The sequence below is a fragment of the Gouania willdenowi genome, chromosome 14 (genome assembly GCF_900634775.1).
Source record: "Gouania willdenowi chromosome 14, fGouWil2.1, whole genome shotgun sequence".
NCBI classification, from domain to species: Eukaryota; Metazoa; Chordata; class Actinopteri; order Blenniiformes; family Gobiesocidae; genus Gouania; species Gouania willdenowi.
In genome coordinates, this window is record NC_041057.1 from 1,467,744 (window position 1) to 1,486,790 (window position 19,047).

The window sequence follows — 19,047 nt, forward strand, 5'->3', positions numbered from 1 at the left end:
GCCCTTTTATTTAGTTTGTCATGACGTGTCACCAGATAAACCGATCACCACGTAACAAATTTTGTTACTGTTTAGTGTGTTTTTGTTGTTTTTTTGTATTATTGTGTATTTTTGGATCGTTCTGTGTGTTTTTTTGTGTCATTTTGTATGTGTTTGTTTTATTTTTGGATTATTTTTGTTTAAATTCAGTTTTTTCTGCGATCACAGAAACTCTAAGGCTTTATAAATGCTGAGGTGAATGTTGTTAATGGAACGATGAGTGACATAATCACAGTTTGGTGATAAAACGTCTTTGCTTTAAAGTCGTGCAGCAGGAGGACGATGATCATCTATAAAATGTAGAGCATGAAAGTGAGTGAACGTACGAAGCACTTCCTCTTCTTCTTCTTCTTCTTCTTCTTCTTCAGTGTCCCACATCTGACAAGTGGAGCAGGGAAAGTTGGTGAGCGTAGTGAGCGTTAGCATTAAGCGCTTCCATTATTAGCTGTGTGGAGTCACTGGGGGCCAGAGCAGGAGCCCCCTGACCTCCACCCCCTCTTCCTTTGTGTGTTAGACGCTCCTTTCCCAGCTGTGACAAAGAACACACACACACACACACACACACACACACACACACACACACGCGCACACACACACACAGGTTTAGTATAATCCCTGCTCTCCTTTTGACGTCATGCATTAGCATAATTGATCATTTTTTCACTCAATCACATAAAATCTTTTTCACATCTTTTTGTCACACGTTGAGTTTCCTGGTGTTTCTACTTAATAATCAATGTCAGATTATTATCACCATTTATGATCACATTACTAACAGCTTTTAACAGTTCTGTGATGTTATTTTCTGCTCAGATTACACTATAATCTAATCCTGATGTGTTCCTGTGTTAGCAGAGATTACTGAGCACCACAGATTAACACGATATCGCAATATGTGTTATTTTATTCATAGTATAGGATTTTATTTTTTTATTCATAATATATTTTATAGTTTTATTAGTAACATATTTAGTAGTTTTATTCATTGATATTTATTTAGTAGTTTTTTCATACAGTTTTTGTTTGATTTAAAGTATATTTTATAGTTTTATTAATAATATATTTTGTCATATTATTTATACTATATTTTTTAGTTTTATAGTTTATTTTGTAATTTTATTATTATATTTTGTAGTTTTATTAATAGTATGTTTTGTAGTTTTATTAGAACTATTTTGTAGTTTCATTAATAGTATATATTGTAGTTTTATTGTTTTAGTAATTTTATTATTGGTATATTTTGTAGCTTTATTCATTTATATATTATTTTGTAGTTTTATTTTTCATATATTTTGTTTGATATATTGTGTATTTTGTAGTTTTATTCATAGTATATTTTTTAGTTTTATTAATAATGTATTTTGTTATTTTATTAATGGTATGTTAAGTATTTTTATTTATAGTATATTTTTTAGTTTTATTCAGTGTATTTTTTTAGTTTTATTTTTTGTATATTTTGTAGTTATATAAATGGTATATTTTTTCATTTTATTATTAATATATTTTATCGTTTAGAGTGTGATTCATAGATGTAAATATGTAATGATAAACTGTAATCTGATTTCCTCTCTTATTCCTTTCTCTCAGAGAGAATTCCTGCCACAAAGTGCTTTGGAGTTGCCATGGCAACACGTGGTGGAATACTTGAAAATGAGTGTGAATTAAGTTGTAAAGAGGGCGATTAGTTAAGCTTTTAAGTTGTTGAAGCCTGAGAAGCATTCGCTGCAGATGAACCTCATGCATGTGATGTTGATCAGGTTTATATAGATATTATATATGATATTTATTATATAGATATTATAGTTCATAGATGACAACGGGCTCAGAGCCAGAAAAACACACCATGGGAAAAAAACTCTCTCACTGTGCCTTTAGAACGACACACAAAAGATACTGTGTGTGTGTGCGTGTGTGCGTGTGTGTGTGTGTGTGTGTGTGTGTGTGTGTGTCAGCCAATCAGCAGCCACGTTATTCAGCTGTGATAGAAGTTCTTATTAATTAGAACACATACAATCAGATTGATGCACAATCATGTTTAATTACAGTAGTGGTCAAGTTTGATCACAGTGGGCGGGGCCACAAACAGCTAGGGGTCACATGATCAACATTCATGTCAGCATTAGAATAAGGACCAATCAGAGCATTTTACTGTGTGGTTTTGTCATTTTGTGTATTTCTTATTTTATTTTGGAGTTAATAATGTGTGTTTTTAGTTGTCAGTTTATGTTTTTCGAGTCATTGTCTGTGTTTTTGTTCCTATTTTATGAGTTTTTAGTCATTTCGTGGTTTAGTATTGAACGTCTTGCAGCATCCTCCATGCTCTGATATGTAACCACTGTAGACCAGGTCTTATACTGGTCACATGTAATGATCTGTGTGGTGGACATCAGTGGAACTGGTGTGATCAGTATGATGGCTTATACAACGAGGGAGGTTGTCTACAACACTGTGTCTGACTGGATATCATCCCATTACAGCCCATTAGAGCTATGTGTGTAGATGGTGGATCATGTTTGAATATAATGTTGGTGTTCTACTATTAGGGATGTAACGATTCACTCAACTCCTGATACGATTCGATTCACGATACTGGGTTCACGATACAAATCTCTCACGATTTATTTTACAGAATGGGACTGTAGACAAATGATGACTGAAAAACATTCCTTTATTGTTTTTTGGGGAAAAAAAACTATAAAAAACTATACTGTTTTCCTTTTATTTTTCATTGTCAAAAGAATCCCTTGATAAACTATTCAAAACAATGTAATTTAACTAAAAAAAATTCTTGAATGAAATAAAGGAATATTACAAATGAAGAAAAGCCTATTAATTTAAATTCTGGTTCTATAGTAAACAATGCAAAACTGCATAATAGTTCTTTTTAAAAGTGCAACTGAAAATGTATTTTGTGCCTCAAGAATTGGACTTAAAAAAAACAAAAAACAGTCATTTCACTGTATTTTGGTCAGATATTAGTTTGGACCAGCAGAGGGCGCTGATAACCCAGTGGTCGGTTGGCATGCAGATATTTTTGCAGTGAAGAAGAGATGCTATGCTAGCAGACAGAGCTTATAGAAAAACGTGACTTTTATAGATATTCATGTAATATTACAGATATTCTTTGGTGCTAAAGGGGTAATGAATCATGATGAGTTTCATCTGATTTCATTGAGAGATAAAGCTGTGTATCATCTGCATAGCAATGGATATTTATATCATGTTCTATGATAATGTTACCTAGTGGAAGCTTATATAATGTAAAGAGTATTGATCCCACATAGGGATGCACCACAATGAAAATTTGTGGCCGAAGCCGAATAAAATATAAACACTTGGCCGAATATTGAATGCAGTTGTTTTTTTAAATAGTGCATAAATAACCTAGAATACATTTTTAGACGTGTTTTAAATAAAGTAAATGTTTATTGAATATTCTCTTTTTAAATATTCCAGTAGGCTTTGCTTTTCATAAAAAGCACAACAAAGTTTTTAATTTATTTTAGCCCTTCAAATAAAACAAAACATGCAATAAAGGTGAGGTATGATGAAAAAATGACTTTCTAATGGTTTGTCTACAGTGATATACATTAATTTAGCCTCATTCAGAGGAACAAAGTATAAAAAGTTATGTTTCCTCTTTTGTTATTACATATTTTATATAAAGTCAGCTTTAAACGGCACAGTTGGATTTTACCCACGTTGGCAGGTGACGTCACCTAACACGCCTCCTAGAATGTTAGCTCCTCCCTCTCCAACTATCTAACAGCTAAAACAAACACTGCTGTTTAATATAAAATATATATTATACTTTATTACCATATATGTAAATACAAACTGCACTAATTTTTCTGCTGCTGATCGTGTTGGGAGTCACTGCTTGGAGCCACGGACCCATTGTTTACACACATTAGCTGTTAGCAATCCATGCTAATGCCACCAGTCTATGCAGCGAGACCTGGTGTAGTGTAAGGAGGAAACGATGGAGATGTTTACGTATTCATGGCTCACAGCGCTAACAACGAACTCTGTTGTTGAATTAGACGGTTTCCAACTTTTACGCGGTGACGGACGACGGAGAGTGTTAAGGAGAGAGTCTGGTTGTGTGTGTGAGGAAAGGAGGAGGAGCTGCTGCTGCTGGTTCTGCAGCAACGCACAGATACTTTTTGACTCAAAATCACTGCACGTTGTTTGATTACGTCATTGCGTCACACGCTACTATTCAGCCCTGATTTTAACTCACCAAACCAAAGGCTGAATGTCGCTTTTTTTGCAATATACGGCCGAATATTCTGTGCATCCCTAGTCCCAAAACTGAACCTTGTTGAACTCTATGATTAACTCTGAGGAGAGATTATTAACTTGAACACAGTGGGTTCTGTCTGATAGGTAGGATTTAAACCAACCCAGCGCTGTTTCTTTAATCCTAAAAACACTTGGATTAGAACATTAGGACTGTTTTTAACGCAGTCCCTTATGTTACTTCTACTTTATTTTACTTTGTTGTTTCTGTAAAAGCTTCCCAGCTGCAGCAGTCAGTTATAAAACATTCTTTTTCCTACTTCAAAGCTGGAAACGCTGTCTGGGAAACGAGGGGGAACGTGTCACATTTCTTGTGTATCACAGGCTGTTTCACACAACAAAATCCAACCTGCGTTCACACTTTGTCAGCACATCCTTTGGCGATGCAGAACGAGCTGGTGGGAAGGCGGCTCTGGACTTGAACCTAAAGTTGTGAAAGTTTGTGTGCTTCCTCCACTGCAGGCCTGGACGACTGCCTGCAGCAGTACATCAAGAACTTTGAGAAGGAGAAGGTGGGAGGGGACCAGCTGCTGAGGATCACCCACCAGGAGCTGGAGGACTTGGGGGTGTCCAGGATCGGACACCAGGAGCTCATCCTGGAGGCTGTGGACCTGCTCTGTGCTCTGGTGAGTCTCACACAGGACCGGATCCACAGGTTGGATATCCAGCAATGATCATTTTACAAATGTGTCCTAAAATCTTCTAAATGTCCTTATTAGTAGATCTATGTCTAACAAAACACATTATTATACACCGTATTAGTTTTATTACCAAATAATACACAAAAAAAATACAATAGACAACCAAAATAATTATAATTACTTCAAAAGATACACAGCAAACAGAAATACACAAAATGACAACAAAAACACACAAAAATGAGAAATGTAATACAAAACAACATAAATAGATACAATCACTGAGGCCTACACTGTTCATCTGATAAACAATCATTGCCTCCTGCAGCTTTAAGTTCTACAAACATGTTACGTATTTTACGACGAGTTAAAAGTTGTTCGTTAGTGGCTAATAAATTAGGAATGTGGTGATTTCCTCTGAAATGTTTAGGAAAAAATAAAGTGTTGCATATTTAAAGTGAAGTATTTCCTCCTTTTTTAAATAAAAGGATCCTCTTGTTTTTACTAAAATCTTCTAAATGTTCTTATTAGTAGATCTATGTCTAACAAAACACATTATTATTTGTTTTATTCACTTTTAAAAATGGGACTATTTTACAGTTTTAGAGCCTGTGTTCCTCCATCTTGAAATCACATGATTGATGATGTCACACGGCCCCACTGCCTGTAAACATCCCATTGTTTTCTATTGGAGTGAAACATTCAACCTGATTTATTGATCATTTAGTAGATTTTTAGATTATTTAGTATTTAGTTAGATCATTTATTTTGAATATAAACAATGAACAGGAACAGTAAACTTAAAAAAGGAAAGAAATAGAAGAATGTGCTAAATAATTGTGATTTTATTGACAATTTTGACTCAATCTTTAAATTTCCCAAAAATAATGTATTTATTTTTATTATATTTTTCATTTTGTAATAAACAAGGTGAACATGTTAATTAAAGAAATTATAATTTTTTTAAATAAATTACTTTGTTTTAATAAATGATTCTTTGAAGGAAAGAATAAATGAAATGATTCATCACTTTTTTATGAATCAATTCTTAAATTTCCAAAAATTCACTTTTATTCTTTTTTTTATTTTTTATTTTTTTACATGTTTTATATTATAATAAACAAGGTGATAAAATACAGTGCACTTAAAAAAAGGCAAATAAAGTGTTTGTGTGGGTGGTGAAAAACTTATTGATTAATTGTGATTTTATGAATTTATTATTAATTGATTCTTAAATTAATTTATTTTATTTTATTTTTTAATTTTTCATATTTTTTATGACTTTCTTTTACTGAATGGAACTTTGCAACAAAGAGAAAATACAATTATTCATAATTATTTTATGAATCGATTCTAAAATTTCCCAAAAATTGATACATTTATTACTATTTTTTTACATTTTTCATATTGTAAAAAACAAGACAAGTCTTTCTAATTTTATTGTTTTAATAGTGAAGATGTCCAATAATGTAGCAGCTGACTGATGGTAAATAGAGATCAATAATTATAAGTGCTATCCTCTGACTGTAAACTCCTCCTCCTGCTCAGAGCCCAAAGCTTCTTATGTCTGTATTCACTACGATCGGCGCCGTCCTGCTGAGAAACGGCGTGTGAGAGGCCGTCAAAGGCCAGCACGTTTAACGTTCCTCTACTTTCCTCTAGAACTACGGGCTGGAGACGGAGAACCTGAAGACGCTCTCGCACAAGCTCAACGCGTCGGCCAAGAACCTGCAGAACTTCATCACAGGCCGACGCCGCAGCGGTCAGTACGACGGCAGAGCCACCAGGAAGCTCCCCAACGACTTCCTCACGTCTGTGGTCGACCTGATCGCTGCGGCTAAAAGCCTCCTGGCATGGCTGGACAGGTGAGCCTCGCCAAGAGAAGCCACGCCCACTTTCAACAACAAAACACATGCACATTTACACATTTCTCAATCGTTCACTGAGATGCAGCTGAAGAAGGGGTTTATTTGTATATTTTTCTGTATATTTTAATTAGTTTGTGTATTTTTTTGTCAATTTGCATGTTTTATTTAGTCATTGTGTGTTTGTAGTTGCTTTGTGTGTCCTTGGCGTCATTTTGTATGTTTTTATTGCCTTTTTGTGTAATTTGTCATTTTGTTTTTTTATATTCTCATTCTGTGTTTTTATGTATTTTCTATTATATATATATTGTTGTTGTCATTTTGTGTATTTTGTTTTTTTTGTGTATATTTTTGTCAGTTTTAATGTTTTCATTTAGTCATTTTGTGCGTTTACTTTGGGGGCCACACAGTTACTTTGGGGGCCACGGCTAGACAGGTGAGCTTCACAAAGAGAAGCCACGCCTACTTTTACCATTAAAACACATGCATATTTCCTTCTTTTTAATCATTCACCGATGATAGTGAAATACATGCTCAGAGCTTTATTTTGTAGGATGGTGTCCACAGTCAGAGCTACATGTGCTTTATTTTGTAGGATGGTGTCCACAGTCAGAGCTCTATGTGCTTTATTTTGTAGGATGGTGTCCACAGTCAGAGCTCTATGTGCTTTATTTTGTAGGATGGTGTCCACAGTCAGAGCTCTATGTGCTTTATTTTGTAGGATGGTGTCCACAGTCAGAGCTCTATGTGCTTTATTTTGTAGGATGGTGTCCACAGTCAGAGCTCTATGTGCTTTATTTTGTAGGATGGTGTCCACAGTCAGAGCTCTATGTGCTTTATTTTGTAGGACGGTGTCCACAGTCAGAGCTCTATGTGCTTTATTTTGTAGGACGGTGTCCACAGTCAGAGCTCTATGTGCTTTATTTTGTAGGATGGTGTCCACAGTCAGAGCTCTATGTGCTTTATTTTGTAGGATGGTGTCCACAGTCAGAGCTCTATGTGCTTTATTTTGTAGGATGGTGTCCACAGTCAGCGCTACATGTGCTTTATTTTGTAGGATGGTGTCCACAGTCAGAGCTCTATGTGCTTTATTTTGTAGGATGGTGTCCACAGTCAGAGCTCTATGTGCTTTATTTTGTAGGATGGTGTCCACAGTCAGAGCTCTATGTGCTTTATTTTGTAGGATGGTGTCCACAGTCAGAGCTACATGTGCTTTATTTTGTAGGATGGTGTCCACAGTCAGAGCCTGAAACAAACTAAAGATCTATTTTTAGCTTTCTTCACTCTTTCATTCTCTGAGTGTCTGAAAGTGTTTGAGTTTCACTTCATTCTGCACCTGCTCCACCAAATAAATCCTCCTTATTATTATTGTTTCTACTTTGATGAGATTTACACTGAAAACCACTTTAGATAAACCAGAGAATGGCAGCTTTTATTACAGGGGGCGGGGCCACAAAACAAGTGGTTGTATCTGATATAATGGTACATTCACACCAAACGCGTTTTGAGTCATTTTATGCTTTTTTGCTTCTGCTGTCTTGTGTAATTTGTCATTTTGTGTATTTTTTATGTATAAATTTGTTAATATTTTGTGTATTTTTTATGTATAAATTTGTTAATATTTTGTGTATTTTTCTGTCAGTTTGTATGTTTTCATTCAATCGTTTTGTGCGTTTACTTTGGGGGCCACACACAGTCAGTTTGAGGGCCGTTTTTGGCCCCTGGGCCGCCTGTTTCCCGTAACGAGTTGACCGGTGCTGTGGTCGGGGTGAAAGAACAACCTAATGGTTCATTCCAGGTGTTCCTTCTTCTTCAGATCTCCGTTTGCAGCCGTGGCAGATTATTCTGTGACCAGGAATAACGTCATCCAGCTGTGTCTGGAGCTCACTACCATCGTACAGCAGGTACACACACACACACACACACACACTAAAGGTACAACAGGTATGAAACCATGTTTTTATCATTAAATTACAACTTTTAACCACATTTTCAAATGATCTCGGGAATAATCACAGGCTTATAATGATTTATTTCACTAGAATATTGTAGGGAAACATTATTATTGCACCAAAGCTGATTCAAAAACTGTATAAAAGTACAAAATAACTGAAGAAAAGACAACAATCGGTGCTATCACATACAAAATTACTTCATAGGCATGCAAAATGTTAATAAAACGACAGAAAAATTCACAAAATAACACAAAGAAGCAGAAAACAACAACAAACACACACAAAATGACTCCATAACTCAGAATAGAACAACAAAAACATACAAAATTGGCAGAAAAATACAAATAACTTCAAAAACTCACAAAACATCTCTATAACCACATAAAATCATTACAACTTGACTACAAAATAGAGAAGAGAACCGCAAATACATACAAAATTATGGAAAAATACACAAAACAACGTCAAAAACCACAACTTGACTCCAAAAAAAGAGAAGAGAACAACAAAAACATACAAAATGACAGGAAAACACAAGAAATAAACCCAAAAAACATTAAAAAAAAAAAATACAACAAAGGGACAGAAAAATTCCCAAAACAACAAAAAATACAGAAAATGACAACAAAAAATATACAAAATGACTCCTTAACTTAGAAGAGAACAACAGAAACATACAAAATGATGGAAAAATACACAAAATGACTCCAAGAACACACAAAACGACAAGCAAAAAAACACAAATTGACCCCAAAATAGAGAATAGAACAACAAAAACTTGCAAAATGACAGAAAAATGTTGTGTTTTTGTAATCGGGGGGGTATAGTATAGTTGCAGGATGATAGTTTTTGTGGAGTTTTACCAAGACAAATTCCTTGTACTGTCCTTAAAACTGTACTTGGCCATTAAACATTTCTGATTCTGATTCTGAGTTTTGGTAAAAAAGGTTTTAGTGGGAGTGAGAGAGGAAGAGTGGCAGAGAGAGAGGAGCCTCCGCAGTGGTGATTCATTTGTTTAGTGTTTGTGCGTTCCAGTGTGGGAGGGTGGGTTGGGGGGGGGGATGGTTGGGGGGTTAGAGGTGCCAAGCTGCTCGCTTTTTTGCTCACATCCACCCACTGCACAAATGCCAATAATAACTGCTTTTTGACAAATTCCCTGAGGTAACTTTGCTGTTCATGTTCCAGGACTGCTCCGTGTACGAAACAGAAAACAAGATCCTCCATGTGGTGAGTGGAGGACGAGCTTTCTCTAAAAAGTGCACGATGAAGCACGCTCCAACTGTGTGTGTGTGTGTGTGTGTGTGTGTGTGTGTGTGCGTGTGTCGTTCCCAGTGTAAAACTCTGTCTGGAGTGTGTGACCACATCATCAACCTGTCCTCTGACCCCATGGTGTCCCAGGCTGCACATCTGGAGGTGGTGCAGCTGGCCAACATCAAATCTACTGAAGGCCTGGTAAGGTTCCCTCACCCAGCGCACTATAGCACAGGTAGGAAACAGGTGGCCTGGGGGCCACGTACGGCCATCAGACTAATACTGTGTGGCCCCCCTGCACAAAATGACAATAAAATACACAAATTGCAACAAAAATACACAATGACAGATGACAACTAAAATAACCAAAATTACTACACAAAAAACTCAAGATGATTGTCTATCTATCTAGAAATCAAGGAACGTGTGTGTGTCTGTGTGTGTGTGTGTATCCCTGATAGTCCGAGTGTGTGCATCCATTCATTTGGACTTATTTGGTGTTGCAAAATGTTTATTTTGATCTTATTTTGAGATTACGGCTCCCAATTTGGATCGCGGTACTTCCGGTTCCGGTTTAGGACGTCACAGTGTTGCAGTTGAAATCAATGCGGAATCAACCGGATTTAGACCAGATGGAATGAGAACGGCCCACGACCAGGTATCAGCATCTTCAGACAACCTACGTGTGTGAACGTACACGGCCGTGTGTGTGTGTGTGTGTGTGTGTGTGTCTTGCAAAAAACACATAAGATGACAACAAAATAACAGAAAAATGAAAACAAGAAATCCATAAAATAACAATTATTACACAAAATTGCAACAAAAATACACAAAACAACCCTAAAACTACCAAAAAAACACACAATGACATCAACAATACAAAAAAAATACATTTACGTTACTCCGAAAACACTCAAGATGAAAAAATACAGAAAAATAACAAAGATATGCCAAACAACGAAAATGTATAAATGAGAGCAGAAATACACAAAATGACTAAAAATGATGCAAAACGGCAACAAAAATACACACAATGATTCCAAAAATGTACAAAACAACAACAAACGCAAGGTTGGTGGATGTCGTCTGTGGCGTTTTTGTGTTATTCTTGTATTTTTATCTTCTGTCTGCAACTGTTTCACCTCTTGGTACAAATCAATGAACTTTACCTGAATAAAGGATTAATCAAGAAAAAAATATAATTAAATAACAAGGGGAAAAAAGAAGATTTAGGGCTTAGAAGCTGATTTTTTAAATAAATTGTCGTTACATTTAGTCACATAGAAATAAAGTAAAAAATCCTCAGAGCATTAGATGAAAAAAGGTTGCGTGAATACGTGAATACGTAAACCCCTGATTATTATTATTAATTTAACGTTGCTGAATGAAAGAGAGAATCTCTGTGACCCTGTGAAGGATGAATGGAAGCTAAAAGATGCTAGGAGGCTAACACCATGTGTTCTTTCGTCCAACATGATGTGGTTGTATTGTTGTTTTTTCACTTTAGCGTTAGCGTTAGCATTGCTCTTTGAAAGCATGTGTAAATGGAGCATGGCTGGGTTAGAGCTGAGCTGGTGGGCATGTGAGTCAAGTGATGAAAACAATGGTTGACCTCATGGAGCGATGGCAGAATGAACTCACACACACACACAGACACACACACACACACGCGCACGCACACACACACACAGAGTGAGAATGCTGGAGATTCTATCCTCGTCTGACTGAAAAGTGAAAAGCAGCACTTTATTGGACTCCATCTCCGCTCTGACCTACACTCGTGCACCATCTCGATGCTCGGGGGGGGGGGCACAGTAGAGGCCCCACCCCCACACTAAGGCTCAGTGGCTATGGAAGTTCTCTCAAGCGTTCAGTGAGACTTGAACACAACAGTGACCTAAAAATAATCCTCCTTCTCCCACTAGGAAGGAACTGTTGTAACGTATATGAGTGCAATACTACGGTGGCTGGGAAGTGTCAGGTGAATGCATTTAGAGAAACAAACACAAATGCAAAAAGGTCACAACGGAAGTGTTTCCGACGGACCGGTATTACAGACGGACACGTTTCTGGCGGATGTTTTTAACCCACCAGAACAGTTAAGAACAAGAAGAAGACATCGAAACGCATATGAAAGTAAGTGAAAGTTGATTAGGATACTCTTATATTTTTCACATCAGGCTATCATATCATAATACCCGTCCGACTGTCCGACCTGTTTGCATTTGTGTTCGTTTCTGTAAATGCATTCACCTGACACTTCCCAGCCACCGTACAATACACCTCAGAGCAGACGGGGGCAACAGGCGGCACGGGGGCCACATGGGGCCCACGCACTACTGTTGTGTGGTCCTCAAAGTAAACACACTAAATAACTCCAAAAAATAACAGAAATATACTTCAAAAAATTAAAAAATAATAAAAACTAAAATTTTTGGAAAAAACACATAAATACACAAAATGACTCATAAATCATACAGAAAATAAAAAACACACAAAAAGACTCCTAAATTATAAAGAAAATAACAAAAACACACACAAAATGACCCAAAAACAACACAAAAATCCACAAAACTACATAAAATGACTTAAAAAACAAACACAAAAAAAAATGATTGGATAAAACACATAGACAAAACACATAAATACACAAAATGACTCCGTAATCATACAGAAAACAAAAAACACACAAAATGACTCAAAAACAACACAGGAAAACCACAAAACTACACAAAAGGATTATTTAAAATGCTATGAAATTGACTGCAAAACCAACTTCAAATACACAAAATGACTCCAAAAACATATAAAATTACTCTATATAAAATACATATTACAGAAAAATACACAAAATGACAAACTAGGCAAAACGGCAAAAAAAAGTTACAAAATGACTTGAATGACAATAAACAACACACATGAATACACACCATGACTCCAAACATACACAGTAACTCTGTTGTTTATTGAGTTAATTCTGATTGGTCATTATTTCTAATGCTGACATGAATGTCGATCATGTGACCCTCAGATCAGATGATAAAAGTCTGTGTTTTACCGTCACCTCTCTGTGTTGTTTCAGGGCATGTACATTAAATCCACGTACGACGGCCTGCATGTGATCACAGGGACAACAGAAGGAGTGAGTATTAACGGGTTCCATTAAAATGTCTAGTTATTGGTAAAAAAGAAAAAAAAAATGAGTTATAGCAGAACTAAGTAACTTGAGCTTAGAGCTCCCCCTAAAGGTTCCTTTGGTTGTGTCACTGTCGTAAACACTTTACACCCCGCCCCCTGCCCCACCCCACAGCTACATGCGCACCTTTGCTCTCCCAAGACAGTAGCAACCGATCACTGAAAAATCCTAATATAACAGTGACACTAAGGGTGCTTTCACACATATAGACCCATGTGACCATGTGACCAGTATGAGGAAGAGAGACAAGTAAAATAAATGAATGATGTGTGAGTAATACTGAAGGAAGTGTGGAAATGTGTGTTTGTTTGTGTGCTGACAAAGCAGCTCTGAAAATGGGTGGATGGATATTTGTGTGTGTGCTGCCTGATGGAGTGCTGGGTTGTGTGTGTGTGCTGTGACGACAGTGTGTGTGGTTGCTGTGTGTTGCTGCTGAGCTGTCAGACAATAGTCTTCTCTGCCTTTTTTTTTTGCTGGCTCCGCCCTGATTTAAGTTTGATAAAAGTGAATTAGTAGACAACCGTGTGCAGCCACGGGGCGGGTCATAATCTATCATTAGTGTGTATTAGGTGCTGTAAAGCAGTACGTTTGCCACCGGGTCAGACACAGGAAAGTAGCAAGTGCTGTTTTCTGTCCAGAGACATCAGGGAGGGCTGAAAGACCCCCCAATCACCCCATAAACACTTGTATTACCCTCACAGGGACTATGAGAAGGATTTATTAAGGTGAAAAAGTTACTTAGTTCTGCTTTAAAAACGGATTCAAGTTCAACTTTATCTTTTTAAATTTTTTTTCAAATACACATCACATACAACAAATATCAAATAACACTGAAATGTAAATCTGGTTCTAATAAAATTATTATCTGAGCTGGCGTAGCTTTGTTACAGGATTAGAATCAATTTTAATGGACAAAATGATTGTGGGAAAATCAAGAATAAAGTCTGAATGGCCCTTGTCAGGTTCCATAGCTTTGACTTTATTAGTAAACCTTTGACTTTTATCACTATATTGTAAATTATATTTCAACTTTAATCTCGACATTTTGACTTTATTCTTGATTTTTGCCCAAAATGATATTTTTTTCCATCATATTCTCAACCTAATCTTAATGTACACTAACCCTGGCTACTCTGTATTTGTAACACTTTAATAAACATGATCACTGGACATTTGTGATTTGTGGGTCACGTCCCTAAAAAGGGTTGTGAACCTCTGCTGTAGATTGTGATGTACGTCTGCTGTGTAGCATCATCTCTCTCGCTCTCTCTCTCTCCTCCAGTCTCTGGCCGATCGATGTAAGAAGATCCACGCTGGAGACGAGGTGATCCAGGTCAACCATCAGACGGTGGTGAGACACCAGCTTCTGATTTATTCTGCACGTTCAACGTGTTACGTCTGGTTTTTTGTTCACGCCTCATTTGCATTAGCTGATTGTTTTTTGCTCAAAGCTGTCATACGTGTGTCACATGTGTAGTGCACGGACCAATCAGCCTCAGACTGTACGTATGGCGTTCCCTCCTATACGCACATCTCTGGCTAGCGTGTCTCTGGTGGGCCGTTTGAGGGACTGGGAATGGAAAGTGTGGATGATTTGATTGATGAAGCTTCCACTTGTGATTATTTCAGCTGAAAATGACTTTCTCCTCGTTACACGTAACTGAACAAAAACACACAGCAATGAAAAGCTTCAGTAGGAATAAAAAGACGTGTCCTGTGACGCAGCATTTAAATATAGCAACCTTTGTTAAAATATAATTGCTACTTGTGTGTGCATCAGTAGGATAATTGCAAAGCTGGAATCAGGTTCATTTGTGTCTGTCAGTTTCTCCCACTGAGAGCAGTCCATCACACGGGGTTTAGTTAAGAGCTTCTGAAGACGGAGAAGATAATATCCACGCAGGCATTTAACACTTCAACCAGGAATGTGTCGTGTTTCAGACCAGACGTAGGCAACTGGTGGCCTTCACAACAAACTGAATGATTTCAAAAATGCAAGAAAAGGCTAAAAAAACATGCAAAATTATCCGAAAAACACACAAAATGTCAACAAACTGACATTTTTACAAATTGTAGAAAGAAATCCATGGAAAATGACCTAAAAACATACACAAAAATGACTAAGAAACACATAAAATTACAATATGTCAACAAAAAATGCAACAAAAACAAAATGAAAACAAAAACTTATAAAATGTCAATGAAACAACTGAAAAATATGCAAAAAGACAACTAAGAAGGTCAAAAACAAATCCAAAATGACCAAAAAACAAACACGCACACAACATGACTAGAAAACACACAAAATACTTAAAAAAACTTGCAAAATGTCAATGAAATGACACAAAAACACACAAAATGACCCTATAAACATATACAATGCCAACAAAATGAATTCACAAAAGAACAAAAAACAGAGAAAAGGACAGAAAAATACAGAAAACGACAACAAAAATATACAAATTGACAGATAAATACACAAAGCAACAACAAAAATACACAAAACTACTGTAAAAACACTAAATAACACAAAAACTACAAAATATCATCAAAATGACATAATAGTAAACAAAACAACAACAAAAACACACAAAATGAACCCAAAGAACCTACAAAATGACAGAAAAATTCACAATATAACAAAAACATACAAAATGACAGCCTTGTTTTATCTTTCTCTTATTAACCATCAAACTGCTCATGATTCCAAACATGGAACTTGGATCAGAAATTCACATTTCTGTGATTAAAGTGTTTCGTCTCTGTTTTAGTCTCTGTTTAATGTGTAGCTGCAGGATGTGATTTAGTCAGTAGGATCATATTTCTGTTTCCCTTCATATAAAAAGTGTTAATTAATGCTTTTAAATCAGTGTGTGACCTGAGAGTCTCATCACAGATGCTCTGGGCTCAGTGAGTTGGAGGTCGTACGTAGGCGTCGCCTCCGCTGCTGTCACTCATACAGAGTGACGTGACGTGTGTTTATCAGACTCTGAAGGAGCACACAGACCTGAGGTGTTTGTGTTAGTTTCACCAAGCAATAAGAAAAACACATAAAGGACACTAAAGTCATCAAAATTACTCCAAAAACACACAGGAAAAATACACAAAATGACAATAAAAGCACTTTAAATGAGAAATGGCATTAAAACATCAGAAATATACACAATGACTCTAAATATACACAAAAAACATACCATAGACAACCATAATAATCAAAATGACTCCAAAGATACACAACAGGACTACAAAAATACAGAAAAATATACAAAATACACAGAATGAGAACAGAAATAGACAAAATAACAATAAATTGTTCAAAACGGAATATAATAATCAAAATTACTCCTAAGATACACAACATGACTCCAAAACTACACAAAATGACAACAAACACAAAAAATGACTAGAAAAATACACAAAAATACGACATTTTGTGTAGTTGTGGGCTAGATCTGCGTGTAGATGTGGGTTAGATCTGCGTGTAGTTGTGGGCTAGATCTGCGCGTAGTTGTGGGCTAGATCTGCGTGTAGATGTGGGCTAGATCTGCGTGTAGTTCTGGGCTAGATCTGCGTGTAGTTGTGGGCTAGATCTGCGTGTAGTTCTGGGCTAGATCTGCGTGTAGATGTGGGCTAGATCTGCGTGTAGTTGTGGGCTAGATCTGCGTGTAGTTGTGGGCTAGATCTGCGTGTAGATGTGGGCTAGATCTGCGTGTAGTTGTGGACTAGATCTGCGTGTAGTTGTGGGCTAGATCTGCGTGTAGTTGTGGGCTAGATCTGCGCGTAGTTGTGGGCTAAATCTGCGTGTAGATGTGGGCTAGATCTGCGTGTAGTTCTGGGCTAGATCTGCGTGTAGATGTGGGCTAGATCTGCGTGTAGTTGTGGGCTAGATCTGCGTGTAGTTGTGGGCTAGATCTGCGTGTAGATGTGGGCTAGATCTGCGTCTAGTTGTGGGCTAGATCTGCGTGTAGTTGTGGGCTAGATCTGCGCGTAGTTGTGGGCTAGATCTGCGTGTAGATGTGGGCTAGATCTGCGTGTAGTTCTGGGCTAGATCTGCGTGTAGTTGTGGGCTAGATCTGCGTGTAGTTCTGGGCTAGATCTGCGTGTAGTTGTGGGCTAGATCTGCGTGTAGTTGTGGGCTAGATCTGCGTGTAGTTGTGGGCTAGATCTGCGTGTAGTTGTGGGCTAGATCTGCGTGTAGTTGTGGGCTAGATCTGCGTGTAGTTGTGGGCTAGATCTGCGCGTAGTTGTGGGCTAGATCTGCGTGTAGTTCTGGGCTAGATCTGCGTGTAGATGTGGGCTAGATCTGCGTGTAGATGTGGGCTAGATCTGCGTGTAGTTGTGGGCTAGATCTGCGTGTAGATGTGGGCTAGATCTGCGTGTAGTTGTGGGCTAGATCTGCGTGTAGTTGTGGGCTAGATCTGCGCGTAGTTGTGGGCTAGATCTGCGTGTAGATGTGGGCTAGATCTGCGTGTAGTTCTGGGCTAGATCTGCGTGTAGATGTGGGCTAGATCTGCGTGTAGTTGTGGGCTAGATCTGCGTGTAGTTGTGGGCTAGATCTGCGTGTAGATGTGGGCTAGATCTTCGTGTAGATGTGGGCTAGATCTGCGTGTAGATGTGGGCTAGATCTGCGTGTAGATGTGGGCTAGATCTGCGTGTAGTTGTGGGCTAGATCTGCGTTTAGATGTGGGCTCGATGTCTGTGTAGATCTAGACTAGATGTCTGTGTAGATCTAGACTAGATGTCTGTGTAGATCTAGACTAGATCTGTGCGTGTAGATCCCTCATGGTGCTGTTCTCTTTGCCAAGGTGGGCTGGCAGCTGAAGAACCTGGTGAACTTGTTGCGTGGGGACCCTGCGGGCGTCACACTGACACTTAAGAAACGCCCACAGAGCACGCTCACATCAACGCCCGCTCTGCTCAAAAATATGAGATGGAAACCATTAGCTCTGCAAGTATGATTGCTGCTCACGCTTCACATCAAACACCATGTGATTCATCCTGGTTTCTGTTTCTGTGTGTGTGTGTGTGTGTGTGTGTGTGTGTGTGTGTGTGTGTGCGTGTGTGTGTGTGTGTGTGTGTGTGTGTGTGTGTGTGTGTGTGTGTGTGTGTGTGTGTGTGTGTGTGTGTGCGCGTGTGTGCATCCACTGCAGTAAATGCTTTAATAAGATCAATGGAGCTACTGTTAGCATTGCTCTAAGCTAATAAGATGCTATCATTTCCTATAATTTATTCCAAAGTTGATGCTCTGGAGGCTTTTCTTTGACATTCATACCAGACATGTTTCTAACGTCCAATCAGCTCCTCCAGCCAACGTTAGAAGAAGAAAAAAATATACACACACATAAAAATGATAAGAAATAACATAAGGAAAATATGATTAAATAAAGGGAAGAAAAATATATATACACAAATGAAAATAATAACAAATAACATAATAAAAATGTAATTAAATCAAGAGAAGAAAAATATACACACAAATAAAAACACTAAGACATAACATGATCAAATGTAAATAAATAGAGAACAAAAAATTTACACAACTAAAAAATAATAATGAATAACATAATAAAAATAAAAAGAAGAAATATTGTAATAAAAATGTAATTAGATTAAGTGGAAAAAAAAAAAATTATAATAAGAAATAATTTCATAAAAATAAAATAAAATCACAAGAAAAATATACACACAAATAAAGAAAAAAATTAGAATATTATAAAAATGTAATTAAATTAAGAGAAGAAAGACACACACACACACACACACACACACACAAATAAAGACAAATTAGTGGCAAAATAACA

General features: G+C 37.2%; 1 protein-coding gene across 11 annotated transcripts in view; it reads left to right on the forward strand.

The window, feature by feature from the left end:
- LOC114475917 (connector enhancer of kinase suppressor of ras 2-like) overlaps positions 1-19,047 on the forward strand; it is a 40,519-nt gene that overhangs the window by 2,206 nt on the left and 19,266 nt on the right. For 4 of the 11 annotated variants that reach the window (XM_028467112.1, XM_028467113.1, XM_028467114.1 and 1 more), the window contains exons 2-9: positions 4,804-4,967; positions 6,642-6,844; positions 8,661-8,748; positions 9,985-10,026; positions 10,132-10,251; positions 13,133-13,192; positions 14,529-14,597; positions 18,052-18,198. In XM_028467112.1, coding sequence (XP_028322913.1) covers positions 4,804-4,967; positions 6,642-6,844; positions 8,661-8,748; positions 9,985-10,026; positions 10,132-10,251; positions 13,133-13,192; positions 14,529-14,597; positions 18,052-18,198 — 893 coding nt within the window. Of the gene's footprint in view, positions 1-4,803; positions 4,968-6,641; positions 6,845-8,642; positions 8,749-9,984; positions 10,027-10,131; positions 10,252-13,132; positions 13,193-14,528; positions 14,598-18,051; positions 18,199-19,047 lie in introns of all 11 variants that reach the window. The other 7 variants (XM_028467109.1, XM_028467110.1, XM_028467111.1 and 4 more) reach the window with 3 other exon arrangements.